Raw genomic sequence first — 27,621 nt, forward strand, 5'->3', positions numbered from 1 at the left:
TGGCTTTTGTCACTGTTGTTACTGTTGTCGCTGTTGTCACAGTTGTCGCTGTTGACACTGTTGTCACTGTTATCGCTGTTGTTACTGTTGTTGCTGTTGTCGCTGCCCTCACTGTTGTCGCTGTTGTGACTGTTGTTGTTTTGGCATCCTTGTCACTGTTGTCGCTGTTGTGATCATTGTGGCTGTTATCACTGTTGTCTCTGTTTTTGCTGTTGTCACTGTTCTCGCTGTTGTCCCTGTTTTCAGTACTGTCGCTTTTGTCACCGTGCTCGCTTTTGTCTCTCTTGTCAGTGTTGTCAGTGTTGTCACTGTTGTCACTGTTTGGGCTGTTGTGACTGTTGTCGCTGTTGTCACTGTTGTCACTTTTGTTGCTGTTGTCGCCCTTGTTACTGTTATCACTCTTGTCACTCTTGTGGCTGTTGTCGCTGTTGTGACTGTTGTTGCTGTGGTCGCTTTTCTCACTGTCCTCGCTATTTTCACTGTTGTCGCTGTTGTCAATGTTGTCGCTGTTGTCGCTATTGTCGCTGTTGTCACTGTTGTCACTGTTGTCGCTGTTGTCACTGTTGTCACTGTTGTCGCTGTTCTCACTGTTCTGGCTGTTTTCACTGTTGTCGCTGATTTCAATGTCACTGTTGTCGCTATTGTCACTGTTGTCGCTGTTGTTGCTGTTGTCACTGTTGTCGCTGTTGTCGCTCTTGTTGCTGTTTTCACTGTGGTCGCTGTTCTCACTGTTCTCGCTGTTTTCACTGTTGTTGCTGATTTCAATGTTGTCGCTGTTGTCGCTGTTGTCACTGTTGTCGCTGTTGTCCCTGTTGTTGCTGTTGTCACTTTTGTGACTTTTGTCACATTTGTCGCTGTTGTCTCTGTCGTCAGTGTTGTCACTTTTGTCACTGTTGTCGCTGTTGTCCCCTGTGTCTTCTTGTGTCTCCTGTGTCCCTTGTGTCCCCTGTGTCCCTTGTGTCTCCTGGGTCCATTTTGTCCCCTGTATCCTCTTGTGTCGCCTGTGTCCCCTTTTGTCTTCTGTGTTCGCCGTGTCCTTTTTGTACCCTGTGTCCCTTGTGTCCCCTTGTGCCCCCTGTGTCCCCTTGTGTTCCCTGTGCCCCCTGTGTCCCTTGAGTGCCCTGTGTTCCCTTGTGTCCACTGTGTCCTCATGTGTCCCCTGTTTCCCCTTTTGTCGCTTGTGTCCACTGTGTTCCCTGTATCCCCTTGTGTCCCCTGTCTTTTGTGTTCCCCGTGTTCCTTGTGTCATCTTGTGTTCCCTGTTTCCTCTGTGTTCCCTTGTGTTGCTTGTGTCCCGTTGTTTCCCATATGTTCCTTTTGTCTCCTTGTGTTTCCTGTCTCCACCGTGTCCCCTCTGTCTCTTGTGTCCCTTGTGTCTTCTTTTCCATTTAATAAACATGAAATATTCGGTGGCGTTGCACTTTTTTTCATATGGTGCAAAAACTTGGATGGGTTTCATTGCTTTCATATGACAACATGTGGGTTGTTTTTGGCACGCGTAGGAGGTCAAAGGATGTGATTTTTTATAAAAATAAAAATTCTGCCTAACTTGTTTAGAAAATAATTTGTTTGATTTTTGATAATGAACCTACAGCTCACTGATTTATTAATTTGGCCAACTTGGGGGCCCGGACACCTCAGCTGAAATGTTTGGGAGCTTGAAGGGCTCCCTGAAAGTTTAATTTGGGTGACCATCTTTTAGGCCTTGGCATCCCAGCTAAAATGTGGGCTCCCTTAAAATTTTCCTTAGAGCATAGCCTTGCGCCCTGTAGTTATTGGAAGTCTGATACACTTAATACACGCTACTGTTGAATCTGGAAGTGCATTTATTGAGGATATTAGTAAAGCCGGAATGCAATACTACCCATACTCTTAACATATGTGGTTGTAATATTGATGTAAGTTTTGTTTTGATTAGCAAAGGAACCCTTGTGTTTAACTCATCTTCTAGTGTATTTAACAGAACATCTCCGTCTCTCCGTCTCTCCTGCTCACATTTGTTGTTGTTACACTGCTCATCTTTCCAATACCATTCAACGTAATTCTTACTTACACCAACACATCCCGCGTAAACGCCTTCAGGCGTCTTCTTTGTTAACTTATTGACGAAAGCTAGCACGCACTCTGAAGAGTATGTGTCAACAATAGGCAACTTTTTTTTCACCTCACAGTTTTCTAAGTTGGCTTTCTTAATATTAAGCTCTGGAGCAATGTAGAAAGGCCGTTCAAAAGAACATGTAAAATGTATTATAACAGTACACACTGAGATGGACAAGCTACTTAATATTGAGCAAGATACCTTTTTTACAGAAAGTTTCCGCAAATAAAATTACTTTTTGAACGTCATAGCGTTGCTTGGTGCACACAAATGACAGTAGACTCACTGGCTTCACTACCTGTAAATGTAAATATTTTTGCCTGTTTTATCATGTTATACCAAATTATGTATATGGCGCAGAATGTACTATTGGGCAATTCTAGAAAATATCCATACCGTACATACCACGGGCCTCTTCCACATTTCAATCCCTCCCCATTCCCTCCATGCCCTCAGAATTCAATAACCGTTAACCACCCCTCCCCCCCCCTCCACCCCTCCCATTTACATTTTCCATTTTGTACTTAAACTCTTTGGAATTACCGGCGGGGTCCACAAATATGCCCAATTTGGCTTATTTTGTGCCAAAATACTTGTGCACTCCAGCACACCTGGTTACAGAGGGATGAGTCATTGTGACTCCAGAAATTCTGGAATGAAAATTTTAAAAAAGTAGAACTTTTTTCCTCAACGCTATTTAACAGATGCAACCTACATTAACTTTCAGGGTTCGCAGTCTTCAAACGTCCTTGAAATTCCAGTCATGTAGAGTGTGCCAAACTGACCCGACCAAAATTGGATGATCCTCTGTAGACTTATCTTTGACCTTTTGTCATTTAGTGAGTTAAAACAGGGGGCTGATCCAATTCATGAATCCAATCCACGTCTCGTTAATGCAGTTGTCATCTTTAAAAGGTCTTTACTTTTTTACAGTTATCTGTAAATGCACCCCCTGGAGTTTGGGTCTGCAGCACAGACATGATGCTTACTGTTTCAGCTGACACAAGTATGTGGTATTTTTATCTGTACATGTATATGTCGCTGTTCAATTTTATCCTTGGCTGAAATTTTATTTTTGTTTGATTTTGGGTATGGTATCACATCATATGATAAAGACATATCCTTGTTAAGAAAGCTTTTCATTGAATCTTTTATTAATTTTAGCTTCTGTGGACTTTCCGATGATAGCTTTTAGATAGTTTTTCTTTTACTTTTTTAGGTATTAAATAACTTGTAAAGCGCCTTTGGATGCCTTCAGACAAGGCACTATATAAATTATGTTATTGTTTATAATGATAATGATAATAATAATAATAATAATAATAATAATTATTATTATTATTATTATTATTATTATTATTATTATTATTACTATTAATATTAACCCTTTCAGCCTAAAATGTCCAGAGTGATCTCCATAAATTTAAAGAATTAGAGGAAAGAATGTAATGAAAGATCCATCACCCATAATTTGACCAGGCGCTGCGTGCGTTTTGACCTTCTGTCACGTGAAACTTTTGCGACGCTCAGCACTAGAGCATTGAGTGTTTTGACCTTTGACCAATCTCAGGCGCATGGAATGGTAAATTCAAGACTTTGCGAGATGCAAAGTCACCCAAAAACAAGACTTCGAGACCCACTTTTTTCGAGCAACCATTCTATACCCTTAATCTTGCCTGTGCTTCCTAATCTTTGGTTAGCACCAGTTTAAAGGCTCCTTCTACACCCCAATCAGCCAATGATAAGCTTAAAAAAAAAAAAGCACAGAGCCAAAGTTGAATTTGGTGTTAATTTATTCATGGTGTTTCCTGTGTTAGTGAGAAAGCTTTACAGTCTCGTTTGTGTATCTTGGTTTTCATTGTCAGGAATTGATTGGCAGAAGTGTTCAGATGGCATAGCTATGATTCTGTTTCAAGGGGATATGGATTATGCAAAGGGTCATGGATGTGCAAAACTGGGGAAAGAGGTATTATGGTCATTTGAAAATTACCTTCCATTTAACTTCAGCTTTTTAAGACAGAATCCATCAGGAAATTGAGTAATTTTAATTTTCAGTGGACCAAAACCTTGTGCTAGAATAGTTTAAAGCATAGTGGATCTGTTTTTACACTTTTCAAGGACTATATATGTAATTAGTTATCTGTAATAACACCATAGAAAATTTCTTATGAGAAACCAAGGAAATATATTTCAAATTTCACAAAAATGATATCTTCTGCATGAAATTTTACTTGTGAAATTTGAAATTTATTTTCTTGGGTTCCCATAAGAAATTCTCTTTGGTGTTATTACAGATAAATATTATTAATATATCTATAACTCTTGAAAAGTGTTAAAACAATGCAATGTGCTTGAAATTATTCTGACACTGGAGCACTGAACAATCATTCAAACCTTTTTTAGACGCATGAGGTTACTTCTTTTAAAGGGACAGGTTAAAGATATTATCTTCAAAGGAAATGAAGAAGAAATGAGGAGCTGCACACTTGCGAATGGCAAAATTCCCATGGTGAGTAGCCGTAAAGTTTTAGAGTCAGAGCATGTGAGGTGAACTTTGGGAAGGGTATGCAGGCTTAGTTTCCTTAGACAAAAACTTTGCTTCACGCATTGCACCGTCTCCCTTTAAACAAGCATTTTGATAAATTGGACACTTTCCATCTGCCGTACTGCCAGGACAGCTAGAGTGGGGGACATCCCTTTGGTGAACTACATTGTACAGCCATGAACAGCCATGACCATTGAGAATGAGTTTTAAGCCCCAGTATCTGGGGACGTTCAAATTCTCCGGACTGATGTAGAGATGTAATTTTGTAAAAGATCGAAGCATTTTCCCATTTTGGTGATCATTTTCTGATTGTGTATTATTTAATTCTCCTATCCTTTTTTCTTGATTATGTATTGATATATTATTCGGAGAAAATGGTTGTTGAAAACTCTTGAGACTTTAGGGCTAATTGTGCAGATTGGTATCCTGGTGAGTTTAACATAATGTGCCAAAGTTCATGTATATGTAAGCTTCATCTAAGGCCCATTAGTTCTTAACATACAGTCTAAGTTCCCGGAGGGGGGGGGGTGGTGGTTACTTGGCTAAATTTTGACTGGGTATGTGCCGCTGGCCTCTCAGAGCCCCTACCCCATTATAGTCTATTCTGTAGCCATATTATAGACCCCATGTTAGTCACTTTGGGAAAAAAGTAATTTTGGCAATCCCAACTTAGTCACTTTCTGTTCATGCATCTACCTTATAAAGCCTTTCAACTTGGCCATCCTGATTTGTTAAACTTATTGTGGTGCAAATATTTCTATTTTTAAATCCCTACATACCTGGATTTTCTGACCCTCAAAATCCTGAAAATGTGCGACCCGATTCTGGTAACTTTTGTAAAAATGCAACCCCATAATAGTAAACCCAGTCGTAAAAATGTGACCCCATCCAGCTGCTGCTTTAGGTCTCACTGATTTTTCTTATTTGCTGTTTGTCAGGTTAGTGGTTTGATTTATATTAACATCAAAACTACCAAGAGAATCGTAGGTTTATATGCCTATGCTCCTCTTGATGCCTGCACTTATTATGGACTGGACAACGGGGCGGATCCTATACAGGTTAGTAGACTCACAGGTACCCCAAGCTCACGAGTGAGGATCATTGTTGCATAATAGAAATAATTATTACAAGCGTTTGTATGGGCATTTTAACGATTGTTATTTAGGGGTCAAAAATAGCATCCAATACTGTACCCAGGGTACCCAGTAATGCTGTATGGGGAGGGAGGGAAGGTTAGATCACAGGCCGCCCAGACTCTATATGAGAGTTCGTTAGAATTTGAATTTTATAAGATCGTTGTGATTTGAATATTACAGAAAAACGTAGAACCACTTGGAAGCCGTTTTATTGAGTTTTAGATTTTGATTTGCAAACAGACAGTAAAACACACAACACAAACACAAGTTGAGTTATTTTCATTGTCAATTTATTTAAAAAAATGTAATTCAGATCGTATTTTGTTTATTTTCAAACGTTCTCTCCCATATTGAGTCTGGGCTACCTGTGGTTAGATAAAACTGGCTAGCTCTCCTCCCCCCCAAATTAAATAGCTGGGGGAAATGGGGGATCGAAGGCCAAGTTTTTGCGGGCGTCATCATTGAAGGAAGCTGAGGAGGAGGATTACCCCGGTTTGACATTTTTCTTCTATTGCTCCACAGCCCTGTAATTGACAGTTAAAGGACCTGTGACAGGGATTTTATCAAAATTCTTACTCTAGGAACTGCCACCAAATTGAGTGAAACATAAAAATAACCGCTCAAAAATTTAAAAGAAGGTATAAATAACACAGCAAGTACAAAAGGAGGCCCGGACGGACAAACTTGAAGAAGATTGAAACGGATTGCAATTGCGGGGTTTTGAAAACTTGTTATGGCGTAAAAAGTTTTCAAAGTTCATTTTTGTTGTTTAAAACGTTTGATATAATGCTTTGGAGGTGTATTTGTTGAACAAAAAGCTTTTATTTTGTCGTTTACGAGTAATTTCTTTTTTACCGCCGCCTGGTTAGCTTAGTTCGTAGAGCGCTGGTCTGCTGAGCGGGAGGTCGCGGGTTCAAACCCAGGCCGGACACATACTTTCACTGATCTGTTCTCGTGGGACGTAAAATAACCCACACCACTGTTCGAAATGAGTAGGGGACGTTGACCCCGGTGGTATGGCCAACCTTTACGGGTTGTGGGATCGGGTAGGGATGGCACCTCGCATGGGACCTGTGAGTCCCGTTCGTGCCTATTCCCTGGTTAAAAAAGGTTAAAGAAATATAAAGCCGTGACACTGAGCCCATAGCTGACGAATTTCATTTTTCGTCCTCACTAGCTGTCATTATTTTTCGACATCCTTCTTTGTCTGGCTGAGGAAATAACTGAATCAGACTTTGTCGATGGTGAAAGGAGCGGCTCGTATGGACGCAGCACTCGGATGGGAAGAGAATGCAGCTCAACAGAGGATATGATGTTGATGAAAGGAGTAAGAGCCTCTCTATGGAAGCTTCTCAGAGGAATTACACTGAAAGGAGGTTAGTTTAATGATGGCTACAAAAGGCCCGGGGGTACTCCCTATAATGGCCCATACGGGGAGGCTCCGCCAGACAGCGCCAAAATGACGCTGGTTCACGCGCGCCCACGACTTGGTATGGCGAAAATCTTGTCCTTGTACATGAAGTCGACCTTTTTTAGAATCTAGAGGTCTTGATTATAATTAAGTAGTCTCCTATCCAGCGGTTCTTTGCTTCGCCGGCTGCGTTTTAGACTTACGGATGAGTAGGCGGATAAATTTTTTACGAGTTTCCCGTCATCTTTGTCAAAGACAGATATGTCCAGAAAACAAGGTTTAATAAATCAAGTTATTAGTGATTTTATTTCCATGCCTTTCTCAACAGTTGTGATTGAAAATGGCGAATTTGACTACATGATTCCCTCAGCTGAATGCTATAGGAGACAAATGCTCAACAGTGCTGAAAAGTTTGGCAGTTTTCCTTTGGAATCCAATAACCACACACACGTTTGTTTTCACCAGGTACTTTGCAGCGGAGCAGTCTTTCTTCACTTAATGCGTGCAAAATGGACGACATTGTTTGGCAAACTTATCTTGTTCAAATGTCTGTCCCTTAAACTTTGTTTACAATTGTTGAACTTTGTAGAAAGTTTAAGTTTTAGCAGTCAAGAAGTTTTGAGAGATGTCAATTGTTAATTTCCAAACTTGAGTAAATAATAAAAAAAATTATGTTTATAAGCCCTGCCTCTAAGCCCCGAGTCAAAACAACAAATAACGTCCATCCCCCAGTGGGGCTAAATAAAGGAACTAGAGCACTTATAATACGCACAAATGAAAATTTTCCATTCAGAAACCTCGATATATGGGATATGGGGATTTTGGCCATGATGATAGAGTCAGTCAGGTCCATAATCTTGAATGATGGAAAGGCGAATCTTTGTTTACATTTTTGCCTCATTAATATATGCCCATAATTCTGTATCTGATGACCCCCCCCCCCCCCCCCCCCAGCAATTTCGCAGTTTTCGATGGATGATATTTCCTTCAATGTTGCTTGCAAAGAACTGGAAATTACACAATTAATCAGCTCATTCAACTTTCGAATTTAGTTCGTATAAACGGCCACGGCTTCTGTGAATTTAGTCATATGTTAATGACGAAAAATGTAACCAATGACGTCAGCAAAAATTAGCCTATAGCTTTAGAGCTAAGATTTCCTGCTTGAGGAGTATACGTCGGAATGAATAGATGTTTTCATGGTGTTAGGAGACAATTGTCACTATTTCGTCAAATAGGACGAGGGTGGAAAAGATGCAGTCGTGGAAGCCTCCTCTGTTGTAGTGAATTCCATCGTTGAAGGTGGAATCAGCATTGGAAAGAAATCTGTTGTATCACACTGTCATTTACAGGTACTGGGACCCCAAGTATATGCCTAGCCACACCTTTGCATGTGCCTAACTACAGGTAGCTAACTAGCTCGCTACTTGCCGACTGACTGACCCACCAACCTACCTACCTACATGTATCTACCTATCTATATACCGACCAACCTACCTACGTACATGTATCTACAGACCAACCGACCAACCTACCTACCTACTTACCTACCTCTCTACCTAAGTACCGACCAACCTACCTACCTACTGACCGACCAAATGACCAACCTACCTGTCTACCTGCCTACCAACCGACCAACCTAACAATCTACCCACGTACCTACCTACCAACTTACTTACCTCTCTACCTCTCTTGCCTATTTAGCAACTTAAAGTTGTGCCCAACCCCACCTATCTATCTTTCTAGCTACCTACAATCGGCGACAAAATGAGTTGAGACACTTCGCCCAAAACTGGGCGTTTTTTTACGTTTTATTAACTTCAAAAGGAGGAAATATAGCTTTCCTCCCCCATCCCCTCCGTGCAATGTTGTGCCCTTGTTCTAGCTGCCAATAGAAAACAACAAACACCCCAACTTTGAATAGAGGGGACAGGGGAGGGGTGCGGATTCCTTTGTTCACCGAAACTACCCAATTTTGTCGCCGATTGTAGCTACACACCTAACTATTAACCTGCCCATATGTGTACCACCTACGTACCTTCCTTCTTACTGATTTCCACTTCTTAATTATAACAACAAAGACAACAACGAATTTGTTCATTTCCAAGTAACATCAAAGTTGTGTCTTACCTGCATACCTGTTCATTTGCCTACCTCCCTCTTTTCTTACCTACACACCATGATAATTGTTATGTACCTAAAAACTTTAACCTTGACTATTGAATTACAGGGAAATGTGACCGTTGGTCCAGGTAGCGTTATGGCGGGGATTGCTCCTCGTGATTTCAAGGTCAGTCATGATATGATTGAGACATTGATAAGGATCTACAGTTGTTAGAATCTGCATGTGTCATTAAGTGAGGATGTTTCTTATCTTCTGAATATCTTATTTTCCTTTCTCACATTAACCCTACAATGGGATATGGACACTCTTTCTTTTTTAAATAAAGCAGCTTCTTCTCTAGCCTGTGAGCAAGCTCTGCATTGCAAGTGTCTTGCGAAGCAAGCCACGCGAGAACGCGCGAGTGACGCCGCGAAGGGCGAAGCAAAGCGAGCCAAGAGAAAACATATGAGCCAGGGACAAAGAAAAGGAGAGCTATCCCTTTCTTTTCCCCATTCCCTCGCTCGCGCGGTTCCTTTCGCGTGACGCTGACGCGTGACTTCTCACTTTATCCCCTAAATAGAGAGCGTGCTCGCAGGCTTCTTGTTTTCCTCTATAACAGTTAAATTGTGTGTATTTTATCTCAGGGTCTCAGTAGAGAAACCACCCTCGCCAAAGATCTCTGTATCCTTGGATTCAATGTATCGCTTCCAGGCCTGAGAGGAAAATCTGAGCGTGTCCTGGTGGTTTTCGGTGTTGGGGATCAGTTACAGGTGAGGCAGTGGACGAAATTACAAAGAAGTCTTTTAAGACGTTTCGTGACATAAAGTGTGGATTCATTCGCAAAATACACCTATAGCCGTCGCATTTGTCCGCTGCGGTTTTTCAGCAAGCAAATGCTATGGCTATTGTTGGTTTGCACATGACGTCACGGCGGCCATGTTGGCGGTCAAGAACAAAAGCATTTCTCTCCTCTGGGAACTAAACTCTATTTTCATGTAAATTCTTCGAGAAAAAATTCTATTGTATTGATCCCAAACCAAGCATACGTAAATGCTGCAAAGAAATCCACCATTATATATTTATGCAATTGTGGGTATCATAAATTACACATTCACCCAATTCAGGTACTTATATTGACCTGAGTACTTGATTAGATTATATTCACTTACTGTTTGGCCAAAGAAATTCCACTGGAATTGCCTCAAGGTATTTTATCTTCCGGTTTTTTTCCTTAACAGGAGTTGTCGTCATCATCAACTAGTACTTATTGCAACAGACCTTGGAAAACGTTTTTCGACAGAACAGGAATCAACCAAGAGGAAGTTTGGATAGGAGTGGTGAGACTAAAAAAAATTCCTTTTAACGGCGTTGCAGCCCCCCTCCGCCCCCCCCCCCCCCGGCCGGGATTACTCAACAAAAATTTCATACGGGGAGACCCCGCCCCGAGGTTAAACCCCTTACCCTCTTATATACCATTTTTTGACAGAAAGGCGATGACCTTCCTCGCAGCTTTTATTGACTAATGGTCCCCGTTTCACATAGCTAATTTGGAACACCACATTCCTTTCAACTGCTGTAAATGCACTATCCTTTAAAAATATGAATAAATCACTATGGCTGAAAGTTTTCCTGATCTTTTGCACAGCCAAAAAAATGCGTCTCTTAGCCCTGTTGGGCTAACCCCAAAAAACAGATTTCGTCACCATTTGATTACGCATGCTAATATTTGAAAAATGAGTCCTTCTGTTTATCAGCCCCTCCCTCGTATCCCATCATACCTCACGTGACGCACTCCTTTGTTGCACGAAAACAACCTCGGTCCCAGGGCTTTCCATTTACCTGGGAAAAAACAAAACAATAACCTCCTGCATTTTCAGCCTGAACAGCACAGATCTCTTTACAATGCAAAGATGTTTCCTGTTGTTCACCCTTTCGACGTGTTGAATGAAGATGCTGGGAAAGATGATATCTTATGGTTGGCCTACACCGGAGTGTCAGAAGTAACTGATCAGCAGAAGATCAACAGGTCAGTTTTGTCCATTGGTAATTAATTTTTGGCTTAGTTCAAGAGTGAAATTTTTGCCCTTTCTGTCCCCTACATTTTACAGCTTGTCACTCTTTCTTAAGTTTCCTCTTGTGTCTTCTTATATTTTCTCAAAGCGTCGGAGTTGAGGCGTGCGGAAATTTTGCTGGTATGGTAACGTGACGTCGCACTTCTCTCTATATTACCTGTAAATAAAGGTGGTATCGCATTTCTTTCAGTCGTTGAACCTGAATTGAAATGATTCATGTTTTAGGTGGCGTTCTTCACTGAGGCTCTCCCTAGAAGACATTATGAGGACTATTGATACCAATGCAGAGTTTAGCTGGAAGAAGAACCTTTGGTTTGAAATTGGAAAAACTGAAGTTGTTAACACGTTGACGAGTTGCAGCAGTAACTGTATTCTGCCCTTCTTTAAGAGCTGCGCAAAAGAAGGTTTCGACGCGCAGATATTGGAGGTTTTAGATCAAGGTAATGGAAGTGTTGTATTTTTCTTTCTTTTCTTTTCTTTTTTTTTTTTTTTAACAAAATCTGTGTTTCGAATCCTGGCAGACGGTATGTATTTGAAAACTAAACGTTTCTAAAGTATCAGTTTTTTAGTTTTTATAGTGATTCGTTCATAATTTGATCGATCGAGAATAGATCGATGTGTAGGCCTTAAAGGTGTCGACAGGACACGTGGCCAGGAGTTTGTCGTTACTGTTCAGATGCTTTGTCACCGAGTCGTGGATCCCAACATCGGAAGTAGTTAACTTGCCATCACTTGCCAACAAGTCAAAATAGCTGTGGCTCTTCTGTCGCTGCATTTAGATAACAAACAATTGCCTTTCACTTGCCAGCGTCCCTGGAAACCTCTAGGATTTCCAAAAAAAAGGTACAGAGAAGATTGCAACGGGTGGTCTCTTCCATGGCGATATTGGTACAGCATTAACACTTGTTTATTGTATCCCAATCAGGGTTGCAGGGCGCTAGCATGATATTATTGTTATTATTATTATTATTATTATTATTATTATTATTATTATTATTATTATTGTCATTTTTATCATCATCATCATTATTATTATTTGAGATAGAGATTTCTTGAGTCAATTGCAATTATTATTATTGCAGCGACCTTTACGTCTATAGGAAAAATAATAATCTCCTTGAATTTAATGTAAATACCTTTGCTAATTTCGTTGTTTGCCTTCCCCAGTTGCATGCAGTACAAGTTCTCCAGGCGTGGCCGCTCGGACTTTGGCGTGTATTGCGGACGTGTTAGGTGCTATGGCAGGAGAGAGAGCTGGGCTGAGAAGTGGTCCGGCCCGCAATGAATCCTGGATGCATGCCTTTGAACTTCTTGATGTATGTCCATAAACCTTAAAGCGTTAGCTCTGTACAAAGGTCCACTCTTCAATGAACGCTTACACTGTTTTTGGAGGACGCTATCGTTCAGTCCACTGGCCCAATCCAGGCGAAATTGGGCGGGAAACTGAGTAAAGCGCCGTCCCTTGAAACAGTCCCACAATACATTTCGACACAACACCGAGTCACCGACACCAGTCTCACGTTAAATTTCAAAATGGCTACTAATTTTTACCACGGTTTAGTCCCGCTTTGAAAGGCTAAGATACCAAGTTTGTAAAAAGCAATCTTAAGATCATAATGCAATGGAGGGGAGACCTGTGACGTCATCTTACCATAGTAGCAAAATTCTGGATCTCATCAATCTTTCTTGACAGACACGGCCGTTTGCATTGTCGAACGATGGAAGAAAAGTATGGGCTACCGTTTTGTTCCTGGGTACGATCGTGTGCAGGGCATGTCAATGTTTAAGTTTTTTTTTCTGCCGTATTTGCAGGGTCACGTTTTGTTGAGATGCAGAAATTTTGCTACTATGGTAACGTGACGTAACGACTTCTCCTGTCTATTTTATAATCAATCATTGTAGGCAGGGTATATCTCCACTGGAGTTGTCAGTGTTTGCGGTTTGCAAGCTTGTAGGGATAGAATTTGATTAAATCTTGCAAACTGAGACTAAAAATTATCCTCTTTTCCGTCTTTTCAAGCTTAAGAAAAGAAAGTGTTGCACATAACTGAAGCTTTAGTTAAATTACCAAATGTTGTAGCTCAATTTTCGGGCGCGTTCTTTTAATACCCTAGACACATTCAGGGCGGTCATTAAGTGGCGGGGGCCGGGGATTTCCCCCGGCTACTTTCATTGGAAAATAGAAGAAAAATGGAACCAAAAGAAATCCTTAGCTGTTTTAATCCCCGCCAACACTTGTTGTATTTACCCAGCAACTTGTAATCTTAATGACATCCCTGCACATTCGAAACGTCAGTTTATCAAAGAGAGGTTTTAATGTTCTGCGTGGCTTTTCTTCTTTTTTTCAGAGAGGAGAAATAGCAGCAGGAGTGAAAGCCCTTGCCTCAGAGCGATCCAAATGGCTTGACAGGTAAAAACTACAATCTTTGATGCATTAGGGCGTTTATCTTCCGTTGATAAGTTGGAGAAGTGAAATTAAGGAAGTCCCGCTTGTATGCTGAATCGTAACGCAACTTCAATTCATCTTCAGTTCAAGTGGTTAAATAAATACCGGTGACGTATTGGCGGAGAAGACCCCTTCTCTACTTCCTGGTGGCTCTTGCTAGTCTTACTGGGATATGCTCCATACGTGTGGGCCTCTCGACTGGTGTTAGCCTTTCTGTCCCCCTCTCCCTTTCGCAACAATCGCCTCTCCCACTGCGGGCTGTCCAAAATACAAATTGGTTGCTTTGTGTGGTGATAAGATGATTGGCAAGAGTAATAGAAAAATCCGTGACCTCATAATTTAGTGACTAGGTGTTAAGCTTATGATTTTTTCTTCATAGACCAGATCTGCTGATTCGTGCAGCGCGACATTATGAAGGAGCAGAGCAGGTCCTAAGACGGCAGGCAGTACTCACTGCTTCAGAGGTGTGTTACATAGGTGATGCAAACCTTACTTTAACGGGCACTGTTAGCACAATGATAGGTAGTTCTCTGTAACTTTTATTTGGCATCGGCTGGATAAAGGGTATCAAGGAGGCAGAAGGATAGGTTAGGAGTTAAGCTACCATGACTGAGTTTTATCGGAAAGGATGGAAACTACGCTCCCTAGCTAGTCTGAACTGAAGCCACTAAGTTGGGGGGGAGGGGGTTAAAATCATGACTCTCAGTCCATAACTTTAGCCACTAAGAGGGGAGAAGTGGAAATTATACTTCTTAGTCTGTAACCGAAGAGATTAAGGTGTGGGTAGGGGAAGGAGTCAAAATTGTGCTTCTCAGTCTGTGACTTTAGCCGCTAAGTTAAGAGGAGGGGAGGGGTTAAAATTTCGCTTCTTAGTCTGTAACTGAAGCGACTAAATGCGGGCGTGGAGTGGAGAGGTGGAAATTGTGTTTGTCAGGCTGTTACCTGCCTGTACTCAAAGAGACCAAAGACCGAGCTCTCCCTCTAAGGTTGGTTTGGAATAGAGAGCTTAATCAGTTCCTTACAGCCTACTGAAAGCGCATTTCACACTCGTTTGGAAAGATTGTGAGCTCATGTAAAATGGAGCTTCCTTAGAACTAGTACAATTACTTCCGGCCCAAAATGTCTTTATTGACAGTCGTTTTGTGATGTCTTTTGGATACTTTATATCAACTCATTGACTCTGTGGTTGCATTCTGTTAGTTTTTCCACACTGAACCGTGTGACCCAACTCCTATGGGCCATTGGGTGACAGCAGAGGCGCCAGGTTAGCCAACTTCCTCTTGTTGTAGATTAATGTCTTAACGAACGCCTGACCGTTTGTTTCACTTAACTCGAAGTCCGCACCTCGTTTTCTTAAGCCCACTTTTTGAATTCCCTTCTAACGTTTTCGTCCATTATTGGCTTCATGTTAAAATTACCATGTTTCCTTTCAGCCCGCATAGATCTTTCTGGTGGGTGGAGTGATACGCCTCCAATTACGTACGAACAAGGTGGTACAGTGCTTAATGTTGCAGTTAAACTCAACGGACAGGTGATGACGAGTTTCTATTCCCTAAGAATTGTATCCACTCACGTGATTTGAGTGATATATTAGAGAGATTTAGAGTGACTTTTACGGCGGCAAACGGCAAACGTGTGATTCAAGTTAAGAATGTCTCAAAAAAGAAAACGTGCTGCTAAAAGCAGTCCAAAACAATTATTATAGACCAAACTAACGCAAAGCAAAAGTTAAGGGAAACTTGGTCACGTGGAACAAATTTGCGTATGCCGTTTGCAATAAACCTGACTGTCACCCTCTCCATTAATTGTATCACCTTCCCAGCGCAACTCGGCCTTGCGCTGTAGGTCTCTCGTTCTAACTGTCACTGATGTCACTCTTGCAATCTCATTCCCAGAGTCCGCGTTACCCTTGCAATTATTAGTGAGTTTACGCAACATGACGGCAGGAAGAAGAGAACGGCAAAACGCTCGTGTGTGACAAACGTGACAGGGCTATTACTTGCGTGTTTTGTCGTGAACTTCACTTAACATTAATGTTTTCTGGTCGTTTACATAAGATCTGTTTAAAGGAAAGTGAAGTTTGGCGAAAAGTTATTTCAAACAAAATTGTCACGCTTGTCACACAAGGTTTGCTGTCTTCTTCCCTCTGCCGTTCTGTTGCGTGAGTTCACTATTGTTCAGCGGAACGGGCAACGGGGACAAGAGTAACTCAGACTCTGGGAACGAGATTGGAACTGTTGCTCATCCTCTGTATCCAAACAGTGAGTCGCATATAACACTGGCCTCAGTTAAGTCAAACAAACTTCTCATGAGAATCACAGAAATGTTCACCAAAGACAAATGTTTCCGACTTCCAAGCAAATTTTCAATATTGATACTATTAGAAATACTTGGAGAACAGTGTGAGGAATATTTGTCTTGATTCTGGTGCTGTAAGATTTTTGTTAACGGCTCAATCTACTACGTTGCTTGGACATGACGAACGGTTTGTTACATCAGACAGTAGGCTGATTTAGCAACAGAACGGGAACGTCAGTTGACGACGGCGCGCGCAAACCAAACAACTGGCTTGACCAATGGCAGAGCGGCAAATTGAGCACTGGAAGTCGTGTTTAGTCCTTTCCGCGCGCTTTCCCGTTGTGAACTGACATTCCCGTCTTGTTGCTAAATCAGCTTAGTGTTTCCCGCAAGTAGTTGTATGAAGGGGGGAATCTTACTTCTCCCTCCAGTGCCTTTCAAGTTGTGGTGACCCTATTTCTATCCTAAGGGGGTGGAGGGGGCGGGGGGCATCCGCAGGTTTCAGTTTTTAGAGAATAGTAAGTATGGTTACTTGCATTTTTCAATGTTTCTTCCCTTTATTGTAGAAAGTCACAAAAGCCCGGGTTAGGAAAATAAAGGAGTAAGTAACCATGGTATTTTTAGCCTCGTGTGTTCAAAAGTTGGCTACCGCTATCCACCGGTTAAATCTCTATCCAGTGAATAAGTATTAGGGAAACAAATTGCACTATCCACTGGAAAGAGTTTTATCCGCTGGATTGCGCTATCCACCTTTTAAACAAATGGTGTCTGGCTATTATAACATTAAAATTTTATAAACAAACCGCATGGAGCAACTCAAAGGACAAGGTTTTTTTGGAATGGGCGTTATTTTCCACTCACAAATGTAAATTGACAATTAAGTGTTTAGTTACTAACCCCGTTCGTTAAGCCTTCATATTCCGTCCCATCTCTCATCTAGAGATTGTCAAAATTCCGCGTGATTATCGTAAGCAGCCCTTTTGGATAATGCTTGGCAATTTACCCCTGGTATGAATTCATTTTGTGCTACGTGAAATTGAAAGAAAGCTGTTACGAAAGAACGCTAAGCGAAACAGTGGTTCGACCAGCTTCGGTTTTTTCTTTTGTGCATGGAAAGCAGGTCAAGTCGCTTTTTTGCTGAACCTTTTTTCGTAGCAGCCCTCCTTCAAACGGGGCGGAAAGACGTCACGCCAGTAGGCCAAGCTGCCAAGCGTGATCCAAAAGGGCGACTCGTAAGAATTTCCGTAGGATCGGTAGGAAGGACGTTGAAGGATCAGTAAATGGTCAGTAACTAAACTCATTTATCATCTTTTCACTTGTAATAAAAATTGGAAAAATTATTTCCTTTACACATTGAGCATATTACTGACAATATGATTGGCTGTTACACTTCGTTCTCCATTACAGCGGTTATTACTAACACGCGCCTTCGAAGGGTTTTTCTCTCTGTTGAAACTTGATCAATCAACAATCAACCGTTTCCATGGTTTTCACGCGATCTGACAGAGAAAGTTGTCTAATCGTTGAAGAGCGAAGATTTACAAGAATCGAATGACGACAGCGTTTCCAATTATTTCGTTGAGATGAAAGATCACAATGTCCAAATAACGCCAGGTCTCTGTGGGCTAAGTGAAATAGCCGAAACACTCTGTATAGTTTACGTTTAAACTTGCGGGCCCCTTTGATCGCCTGCAACTATAATGTGACGAATGAAAAGTGATTGCCTGACATATATCGTTATTTTTTCAGGCTAGAAATTGCCCTCGTAATCCATTCGGAAGATCATAGTGTCAGGGTTGTGTGCAGTGAACTGAAACACCTAGAAAATTACACTCAACCGAACGCTCCAGGTAAGATTTGGCTCATGCTCTTCTACATCTAAGTGATTTATTTCCAGGGTAAAATGTTAAAAAGGAACAATCATCAATTTGTACAATACTCGATGTAATTAATAACAGAAATCAATAAGTCAAAGTTAATATTTAAGTAAAAATAATTAAAAATATATAGAAATATATATAGAAATATACAGAAATATACATATACATATATAGAAATAAGTCAATGTTATATCTTATTAAAGTTTACTTATTCTCAGCTAAAACGCTAAGTAACTTAAATATGTTAAGTTTACTTATTCTCAGCTAAAACGCTAAGTAACTCAAATATGCCTGAGAAATTTGACTCAACGTTTTCCTCGAGCAACCGATTCCACAGTCTTATGTTCCTTGGAAAGAAGGAATTAAAATTAAAATTAAATTCCTCGTTGCCTTAACTTGCCTATATCTATAACCGATTCTAAATTCAGAATGGAATTGTAGATAGGTATTAACATCAATATCAATTTGCCGACGACTCGTTTTGTACAAAAGGGTTAGTCGAGTCACAGTTATGTTTGATTACGGAAAGTAGACTTTTTTAAACGCCTTTTTTGGTACTCTTTGCCAGGCAAAGAAGTCGACTTATCAAGAACTATATGGTATCTAAGTTCACAGTGTAGAGGGCGAATCATTGTTTATGTGCTAAATCTAGTTAAACTCCATCTATAGCCCTTCCTTCTTTTTTTTTTTAAGCATTGTGGTGATGATTTCTGTTTACGCTGTACTGTTCGGTTAAAGTTGAGTGCTCTTTCCAAGAGCTAGTGTAACTGACAGATAAAAAACTATTTTACAGTTGTGGGCTTAGTATCCTAGCCTTTGAATGAACGCGAGGCTGAGGTTGATTTTGTTTTAATACAAACCTTTCCCCTTTTCTTTTGGAAATTGTGCTTAAAAATGCTAGTTAGCTTAATAATAACATGATGTACTCGATAAAGCAGGAAGGGTTGTATCAAAACAAGGTCAACTCTAGCCTCGCTTTCATCTGTAACTGAAAAATGGGCTATTAATCCTTGAAGACGGTATGGATTTTTTGTTGTTTTCTCTCAGGGGCACTGCTTAAAGCCTGTTTCTGTTTACTCGACATTGTGGATCTTTCGTCGAAAGAAACTTTAACAGACCAACTGAGAAAGAAGTACCAAGCAGGTTTTGAACTTCACACGTGGTCAACGGCTCCTCAAGGAAGTGGCTTGGGAACGAGTAGCATTTTAGCGGGAGTTATTTTAGCAGCGTTGCTACGGGTAACAGACCGCACAGCGAGCTTGGATTCGCTTGTCCACGCGGTGATGATCGTTGAACAGATGCTTACCACTGGCGGAGGCTGGCAGGACAATGTGGGAGGACTGGTGCCTGGTTTCAAGATCTCTAGGTCCCAGGCTCGTTTGCCGCTGAAAGTGGAAGCTGAAAAGCTGGAGCTTAGTGAAAAGACTGTTGAGGATCTGTGCAATCGGCTGGTCTGCTTTTACTCTGGAAGAACAAGGCTCGCTAAGAATTTGCTACAGGTAAATTAGAGAGATCGCAGGTTCCTCACCGACCGGCGCACGCGTAGTGTTTGCTTTCCCTTCCAAATAATTGTTGAGCCCGTGAGACATGCGTGGGAGGGGCGAGATACGGGAGGGCTTGACAGGCGCAAGTGGCGTGGAAGGTTAGAGAGTGGTAGGGTGTGGTGATGAAGTGAGTTGGGGGGGGAGAGATGGGGATAGATGCGTTTTAGTTAAATCTGACGGTGCCTTATTATTTATCGAGCAGAATGTCGTCAGGAATTGGTATGCAAGGTTTCCACAAATCACCAACAACGCAAGAAACTTGATAGACAACGCAGAAGAGGCTGCTAAGGCGCTGAAAGAGGGTGAGTTGTGCATCAAAGTCACTTGTGCTTCTTCGACGATATTGAACTTCGTGTTTAACCTAGGCATATTATTTCTCAGATTACCTTTCAGATGCTTGGATTTGAAATTTTTACACTACACAGCGTCAATAGTTGCCTAGCTTTATTGGCTATTTTGAAATGTGCCCTAGGCTGGGTCAGTCTGATGAAGACTTGCATTATGGGACTGTTTTGGGAGACGAATTTTGACCCAGTTTCCTACGCAACCTCGAAAAAGCCAATCAAAGAAGTGGTATCGTCTCCAAAACATTCCCATAGTGCAACTGGCCTCAACATCGACCAACTCTCAAGAGCAACTTAAAAATGGCAAATTCACCACTTTCACATAGACCATAATGCACCTTGTTTACGCCCCCAAATTTTGCATAATAATTGTTTCCAGTTTCCCCTGGGTATTACAGTCGTCTCAAGAGAAATCGAAGACAATGGTTATGCAAAATTGTGCGGGGTAAACAAGTTGTATTGTTATTATGGTCTCTGTGAAAATGGTGAATAAACAACAATTAGTAAGTACTACTCACTCAGAGCGTTTATTAAGATCTTTAGACGTTAGGATTTTAATGGCATTTGTTATCTGCATTTCAGGAAACATAAAAAAGTTTGGTGAATGCTGGACTTGTTATCGACATCAAAAGAGCCTGATGGCACCTGGTGAGTGTAATGCGCATGCGGTTAGCAGCGTTCCGCTGTCCCTCATTATTGCTCTACTGTAAACCTACGATCAGGCGGTCCTTCCTCCCTGCTGACTTTCGCCCTCCCCCGAGAAAAAGGGCACCTGATCTCAGGTTTACTTTACCGTACGAGACGCAATTCCGCTTTTACAGGCTGCGTTCCTTCTGGTCATCGCTTGAGAGAAAAAAATCCAATCTTGCGGTGAAAGCGGATAAATAAGGGTTTTGTCGTAGCCGGTCATATGGTTCCGCTTTGCAGACCAACACTGTAGCGTCAAAGCAAAACGTGCTTTAGTTAATTCTACGCAATAAAAACGGAACTCAGATTTTCTGGTTGCGATTTTTAATTGGCGCAGAACGCACCAGAACGTTCATTACCTGTTCCGCTGAAGAAGAATATCGAAGACTCCGGGGAGGAGTGTGAACCAATCCAAATGTAGTGCTGCCGCCATTTCTTTGTATGGATTCACCGCCTTTAATTATCTTTGAGTTTTACATTTGAATGCTTTGTCTGCCAACAGGATCTGAGCCGGAGGCGATAAAGGACTTAATGGAAGCGTTGAAGCCCTTGAGCTACGGTATGTCTTCCACCGTTTATCTCCGCATGGGATTGACCTGAAGCCATTCCATTTAATAGCCTGACCCCCCCCCCCCCCCCCCCCTTTGGATGAGACAAGCTGACCCTTATCCCCCTAAGCAAAAAAGACCATAAGTACCCACACAATTCCCCCTAAATGATGTTCGTACAAAAATATGATGGAGTGAGCACGTCATTTGAAAAGGCAACAAGGAATGTTCAGGTGAATTGATGAAATGAACAGGCCCGCAAATAAGATGTCGTTTTTGAAGGACATGTTCGAAAAGGTCGTTTTAATACAGAAAAGTCGTCTAACATATATTTTGTTGGCTTTTAATTTGTTGATCTATCATCATTGGGCAGGGGCTTCGGACGTCGTTTTAGAGGCCGGTATTTTCCTACAAACCCAGCATTAGAGTGAAACGTTGTCACTTTTACTGCAAAATCCAAAAAACTGATCAGGGCTAGTTGGTTGATGGAGAGCACTTACATCACGGGTTAAAATTTATAACTTTCAGGTCAAGCGATGGCCGGAGCTGGAGGGGGTGGATTCATTTTTGTTCTCACCAAAGAGCCCAACATGGTGGAGAAAGTCAAAGAATTGATCAAGGAAAAACAGGTGATATTTCGTTTGTCAGATAAGATCCTTTTTTTTCTGATTACCCGGAAAAAGATCTGAGTGCATGATTTTACAGTGTTCTCTAAAGTATACTCTCTTGTACAAGTAAAATGTTTTAGTAAAACATCACACCCGCTGTGATTGGCCGAAACGCCCTCTACGTCACGCGCGTGCTTTATTCGTAGAGGGTGCTAGTAAGGAATGGAGAGTTCCTTTTTAGTGCCCTTAAAACAGTTATAGGGAGAAGTTGTAAGAGACGTTCACTCTCTCTTTGGTGATTTTATTTAGTTAGTCTTCCAATTTATGTTCCTGCCCTATCATTTTCTCTCAAGTTATATTAGTTTTCCACTGTAGCGTGCACTTTCAGGCCCCTAAATCACCAGGCCTTTGTCCCGTTCACTATGTAACCATGACAACTAGCGTGATCACTACAGCTTAAGCTTTGGGCACTGGGCCAAGAACCTGCAACACGCGACGTTAGGGTTTGACCTTATTTATCACTGTCCTGGTTTAGAATAGGGTAGTATCGTTTAATGTAGGTCGCTTCCTAATAACTAATCACTCCCCTTTTCACTGATGTTTTTTTTAGCCTTCGGCTGAGATCACTTTCTACGATGTGGGCGTGGACTGGGAAGGGCTTACTGTAAAAGTAGAGGAACCTTCACAGTGAATCTTGATCAAGAAATAAATTGACTGAAGACCAAAGGCCTTTCGTATAAATAACGCATAATAAATAAATAAGGCTAAATGAGAGCGCATCTGGTAAGTGGTGTTTCGACCACGATTCCGGATCAAATTGGAGATCAGATATCTTGGTTTTTTAAGGAGAGAAGAAAACCGAGGTACCTGTAAAAAAAAAAACTCTCAGAGCAAAGGCGAGAACTGCCAACAATCTCAGCATTGCGTCACCAGGGATTCGAACCCGGATTATACTGGTGGCAGGCGAGTTGCTCTCGCCACTTCGTTACCCTTGCCTTCCCTTGAGGCTTGAGGAAATAAGACAAAAGAAATTTAATATATAGATTTAGCCAAAGCTAAAACCCGAAGCTCCAGTTTAGGCATTTTAAATTTACTTGAGACCATAGACTTCAAACCACTGCAAAAAATCCACAAATCTATACAGTTAAACCTCTTTAATACGGACATCACAGGGACAGAACCAATTGTCCGCTTTATAGAGGTGTCCGTGTTATAGAGATAGGGAATGTATGATTTTTGGCTTTTCTGGGACCAAACGAACTGTCCGTAATAGAGAGGTGTCCGCATTATAGAGGTGTCCGTAAGGAGAAGTTAGACTGTACTTAACTTTAGAGGAGAACCATATGACTGAAAAACATAAACTTGAGCCTGCGATCATTAAAAGCTAACAACTGGTCAGCGAAAAATTTAAAAAACACGTGACCTCGATGAGTTGGCCCCTAAGTCCGTGTAATGGTCATGTGACTCTGTTCAGCGGATACCTTGTTTTGACATCTGTCAATTGACCATAATATGGATGTCCATCATCAAGTTAGACACGGGTTACTGGCTCCACACTAGCTAGAAAGTTTGACATTTCACACTGGTTTCCCTGTGGTGCGGACGGACGGGAAGGCGTACGGTCACGTGATTACAAAATTTCTCGGATGGTCAGATTACCAAATTTTCTTAGGTACGGGGGCTCCGTTCGCGCGCGTGGAGCTCCGCTATTATTCATAACTGAGCCTCAAAATGATTACTTTTGTTTTTTCCACGAGCCTCGCAGCCAAGTGTGAATTTTAATATGTCGAATTGTTTTTTAGGAGCACCTGATTATAGCAATACATTAACTTGCCAATGACGGTTTATTATAAAATATAGATTTATATATATATATCTACTTTACTTCAAGAAATTTGAAAGGAACAAACAAAATATTTTAAGGTTTTTAAACATTTTTCGATGCGCTCGAGTGTTCGACGCGTTTTTATCTCGCCAAATTAACATGCCATTAACAATACACCCTTTACAGTTATCGACAACAAATAATACAGTCGAACCGCTCTACAACGGCCACCTTGGGGGCAGAAGAAAGTGGCCGTTATGGGAAGGTAGAGGTGAAAAATAACTAATTCTCTTTAGGGAATGAACATGTTTATTGTGCTACGTTCATGCTTACTGTATCCCGTAATGTTAATCCGGTACTAATTAAGAATATATAGAGAGATTAAAAAACGCAAAAATCTTGAATAATATTTTTAATCAAAATGTCAACGTGACAAAACGAACAAGTATCGCAGATAATTTACGCTTACTCTTACAGTACAAATGGAACACAATCAAAATACGATTGTTGGGATTAATCATCAACGCGCTTTACGGATCAAATTTCATGACCATTCTTGACTTTTTCATCAGTCGCTGAAAAAGAAGGCCCTTGTCGAGAGGTTATTTTGGCAGTTTGGGACACGCTTTAGTGACGGTTGCCGTTGTAGAGAGGTTTAACCAAGAGTCAATTTATGGTCTGCCGGCCGGGACAAAAAAGTGGCCGTTGTAGAGTGAGAGGTGGTCGTTAGCAGATGTTCGAGTGTGTAGCATTTGAAAACTTAATCTCTGACTAGTATACGGAGACCTTACAACAAAATGACTGGAGTCCTAAGTAGCAAACCTTTATACATGGGTCAGAAACACAGTAGACTGTTCAGTCTCCTGTTTTTTCGTAAGATCGTCAGGATGGAGCGCTTACCGGTACGGACGGCCATCTTTACCGTTCCACACCCCCTAAGTGGATTTGACACTTATTGCATCCAAGATGCCCGCCTGCAATGCGAAAGCGCTTACTGTGGACGGTCTTACGGGAAAAATAGGGGACTGTGAACCCCCTGTGAACAGTCCAGAAACACAATAGATAAACAGATGAGTACAGTAAGGGCTAGAAAAGGAAAGCAAGCAAAAGGCTAAAAGTATAATAACTAAGTTATTATAGGCGTTAGAGAAAAATATCTGTTCCTAATTATGCATTGAATGGAAGTTGCTGAGAGATCTAACTGACTATGAGTGTCCGACGCCGATTACAGGACAACAGGGGCGAACCGATATCGTTACACCCCTCCTGGGTCCTGTTTAATAAGGGCGAGGCCGCTACCCATGGCTTCCCCTGTTGGGGTAATATTAAACAGTATAACGGCGTTATTGGGGGCGCTCAGAAGGTTTCGGAACACGTGCGAGAAGCGCGAGACACGCGAGACGACGGAAAGAGAAAATCTTTCTCTCCTCTCTTTGTCTCGCGCTTCGTGTTCGCAAACCAAATCTCGCCTGATCGCCCCCAATAACGCCTGTCAAGTCAGAAGGAGCTACAATCCTGGTTAAAACGTTTGAGACATTTGTGTTTAAGTGAGGAAAGTGCAATTCAAGTTGACCCTCCTCCCCGCTGGACAGTGTAGGGTGTTACAAGTCAAACACCTGGGTATGTATTGCAAGTTAGCTGCAAATTCCATACAAAACACGTGAAAAGGGGAAGTGTCCCAAAACCATTTGGCCAGGATTGTGGCTCATTCTCTCTTGCGGCTGTTAAGCACGGTTTAGTGATGTGAAAAAAATGGAGAATTTTCTAGAATTCACGACAAATAGTGAAATATTTCCGTCACCCGTGGTCCCATTATTGTAGATTAGCAGCGCACAGGGGTAAAACTATGGTAGGTAAATTATATTCTAGACATAATTTGTATAGGTAATAGCATGATTAGTAGTGATATTTGACATAAATGCCACGAGTAATATTTCGAAATATACGTAATTTCACAAGCCGATAGGTACGTGAAATTTGATACAATTTTAAAAATTTCACGAGTGGTATTTATCCCAAATATCACGTACAAATTATACTATTATTTGTTTATACTACTACCCGCAAAAGGTTTGTAATTTTCACATGTAGGTATTTCATATTAAGCTGAAATACCACTGCTCTAAGCCAATCAAATTACAGAAATTTCTCATGTGGTGGTATAAACGAAACTAGAATAAAAGAAAAACTACTTATTTTTTATTCTGCTTTTGATTTTATCTGGCCCCAGTTGGTCAAAAACTAAACAGCGCTGTCTATTGGATAAATCTTTATCCAGTGTCTAATTGGTTTCCCCAATACTTTTTAGGTCTCTTAATCAGCTTAAATCTCATGTGCTCCAACGGTATTTGCCTTCTTTTCGTACAATCTCTGACGTCACTAACTTTTAACACCAGGAAGTCGATCTGCTGCAAATGCAGAAGGTCACGTAATCTTCTATTAACTGGCAACTGCTGCTACTAAGACTATTTATAGGCTGCGGGAGTGATTCGTTCTTATTGTTTTTGAAAATAGGATTTTCATATTTCTTATAATGCTTTAATGTTTACATAGTTAGTATTTGTGTATTTTTCGTAATTTGAAGCCTCGAGCTCGCTCTGTTGTGTGTCCGGCACCTTCGACTCTCGTTTTCGTGGCTAGTTCAAATGTATTTTTCTTTTTGCTAGCCTTTTTACCCATTGTAGTCATGGTGAAAGCGATTAAATAAATAAATAAGAAACCATGTAGACCTCTTGTTGTAAGAACCCCTGCTTGTGAGAACTCATGGTCGTAAGACCTCTGGTTGTAAGAACCCCTTGTTGTAAGACCACTGGTTGTCAGAACCCGTAGTTGTAAGACCGCTGATTATAATAACCACTCGTCGTAAGACCCCTGGGTGTAAGAACCCCTGGTTGTAAGACCCCGGTTGTAAGACCCCCTGTCGTAAGAAGTCCTGGTTGTAAGACCCCTGGTTGTAAGAACTCCTGATTGTAAGACCCCTGATGGTAAGAACCCCTCGTTGTAAGAACCCCTTGTTGTAAGATCCTGGTTGTAAGAACCCCTGGTTGTAAGACCCCTGGTTGTAAGAACCCCGGGTTGTAAGACTTCCAGTTGTAAGAATCCCTGGTCGTAAGAACTCTGGTTGTAAGAACCCCTGGTTATAGGAACCCCTGGTTGTAAGACTTCTGGTTGTAAGAACCCCTGGTCGTAAAAGCTCTGGTTGTCAGAACAGCTGGTTGCAAGACCTCTGGTTATGAGAACCCCTGGGTGTAAGACCGCTGGTTGTAAGACCCGTGGTTGGAAGAACCCCTTGTTGTAAGACCCCAGGTTGTAAGAACTCCTGGTTGGAAGACCCCTGGTTGTAAGAACCCCTGGTTGTAAGAACCCCTGGTTGTAAGATTTCTGGTTTTAAGATCCCCTGGTCGTAAAAAGTCTAGTTGTAAGAACCCCTGGTTGTGAGAACCCCCGGTTGTAAAACCCCTCGATCTAAGAACCCCTTGTTGTAAGACCCCTGGTTGTAAGAACCCCTGGCTGTAAGACCCCTGGTTGTAAGAACTCCTGGTTGTAAGAGGCTGGTCAAAAAGTATAGGGGGGGTGGGCCGGAGCAGAGAGGGGGTGGGTCATGAGGTTTTGAGCCTTGTGCAAGGGGTGGGTCGTGCAATTTACAGCTACCCTTAGGGGGTGGGTCACCCTATTTTATTACATAGATGAGCACTAACTACTAACGAGAAATTTGACCACACTTGTTATATAAAACACAGCCAGCTGGAATTATTGCTAAAATACTCACAAACCTGTTGTGCGAGAAAATGCAACGGGTCACAGGCCGCACATCCCGTGAACCCTTTGTTAACCTTTTTTATTTTTTGGCTCTAACGAGCATGTCCTTTAAAGATTTTCCTTTTTTGTAAGGAAATGATTGGTGGTACTTTAAAAATTTATTAAAGTTATGGTTGGTTTTGTATAAGATTCCATTTTTATTATTCAAGCTTCCTTTAAAGTAGACACTGAGGGTTGGTATTTTGTCACAAATGGCAATAAATCTGTTTCCTCGTTTTTGTGAATTTTATTTCTGATAGTAGGTCTTCTATCAAAG

General features: G+C 41.4%; 1 protein-coding gene across 1 annotated transcript in view; it reads left to right on the top strand.

Moving 5' to 3' along the window:
• The window catches only part of LOC140927697 (L-fucose kinase-like), a 48,265-nt gene extending 23,457 nt beyond the window's left edge, over window positions 1-24,808 (top strand). Inside the window, exons 5-29 of the mRNA XM_073377374.1 lie at window positions 3,032-3,104; window positions 3,964-4,064; window positions 4,527-4,607; window positions 5,582-5,701; window positions 6,957-7,155; window positions 7,519-7,655; window positions 8,429-8,542; window positions 9,421-9,480; window positions 9,939-10,064; window positions 10,533-10,631; window positions 11,172-11,320; window positions 11,592-11,806; window positions 12,534-12,682; window positions 13,715-13,776; window positions 14,192-14,276; window positions 15,013-15,076; window positions 15,246-15,343; window positions 16,677-16,711; window positions 17,860-17,960; window positions 19,038-19,489; window positions 19,737-19,836; window positions 20,461-20,526; window positions 21,068-21,124; window positions 21,642-21,742; window positions 22,332-24,808. Coding sequence (XP_073233475.1) covers window positions 3,032-3,104; window positions 3,964-4,064; window positions 4,527-4,607; window positions 5,582-5,701; window positions 6,957-7,155; window positions 7,519-7,655; window positions 8,429-8,542; window positions 9,421-9,480; window positions 9,939-10,064; window positions 10,533-10,631; window positions 11,172-11,320; window positions 11,592-11,806; window positions 12,534-12,682; window positions 13,715-13,776; window positions 14,192-14,276; window positions 15,013-15,076; window positions 15,246-15,343; window positions 16,677-16,711; window positions 17,860-17,960; window positions 19,038-19,489; window positions 19,737-19,836; window positions 20,461-20,526; window positions 21,068-21,124; window positions 21,642-21,742; window positions 22,332-22,412 — 2,925 coding nt within the window. The 3' untranslated portion in view covers window positions 22,413-24,808. The remainder of the gene's footprint in view (window positions 1-3,031; window positions 3,105-3,963; window positions 4,065-4,526; window positions 4,608-5,581; window positions 5,702-6,956; window positions 7,156-7,518; window positions 7,656-8,428; window positions 8,543-9,420; window positions 9,481-9,938; window positions 10,065-10,532; window positions 10,632-11,171; window positions 11,321-11,591; window positions 11,807-12,533; window positions 12,683-13,714; window positions 13,777-14,191; window positions 14,277-15,012; window positions 15,077-15,245; window positions 15,344-16,676; window positions 16,712-17,859; window positions 17,961-19,037; window positions 19,490-19,736; window positions 19,837-20,460; window positions 20,527-21,067; window positions 21,125-21,641; window positions 21,743-22,331) is intronic.
• The last annotated feature ends 2,813 nt before the right edge of the window (window positions 24,809-27,621 follow it).

The sequence above is a fragment of the Porites lutea genome, chromosome 2, assembly GCF_958299795.1.
Source record: "Porites lutea chromosome 2, jaPorLute2.1, whole genome shotgun sequence".
In the NCBI taxonomy this organism is placed as follows: Eukaryota; Metazoa; Cnidaria; class Anthozoa; order Scleractinia; family Poritidae; genus Porites; species Porites lutea.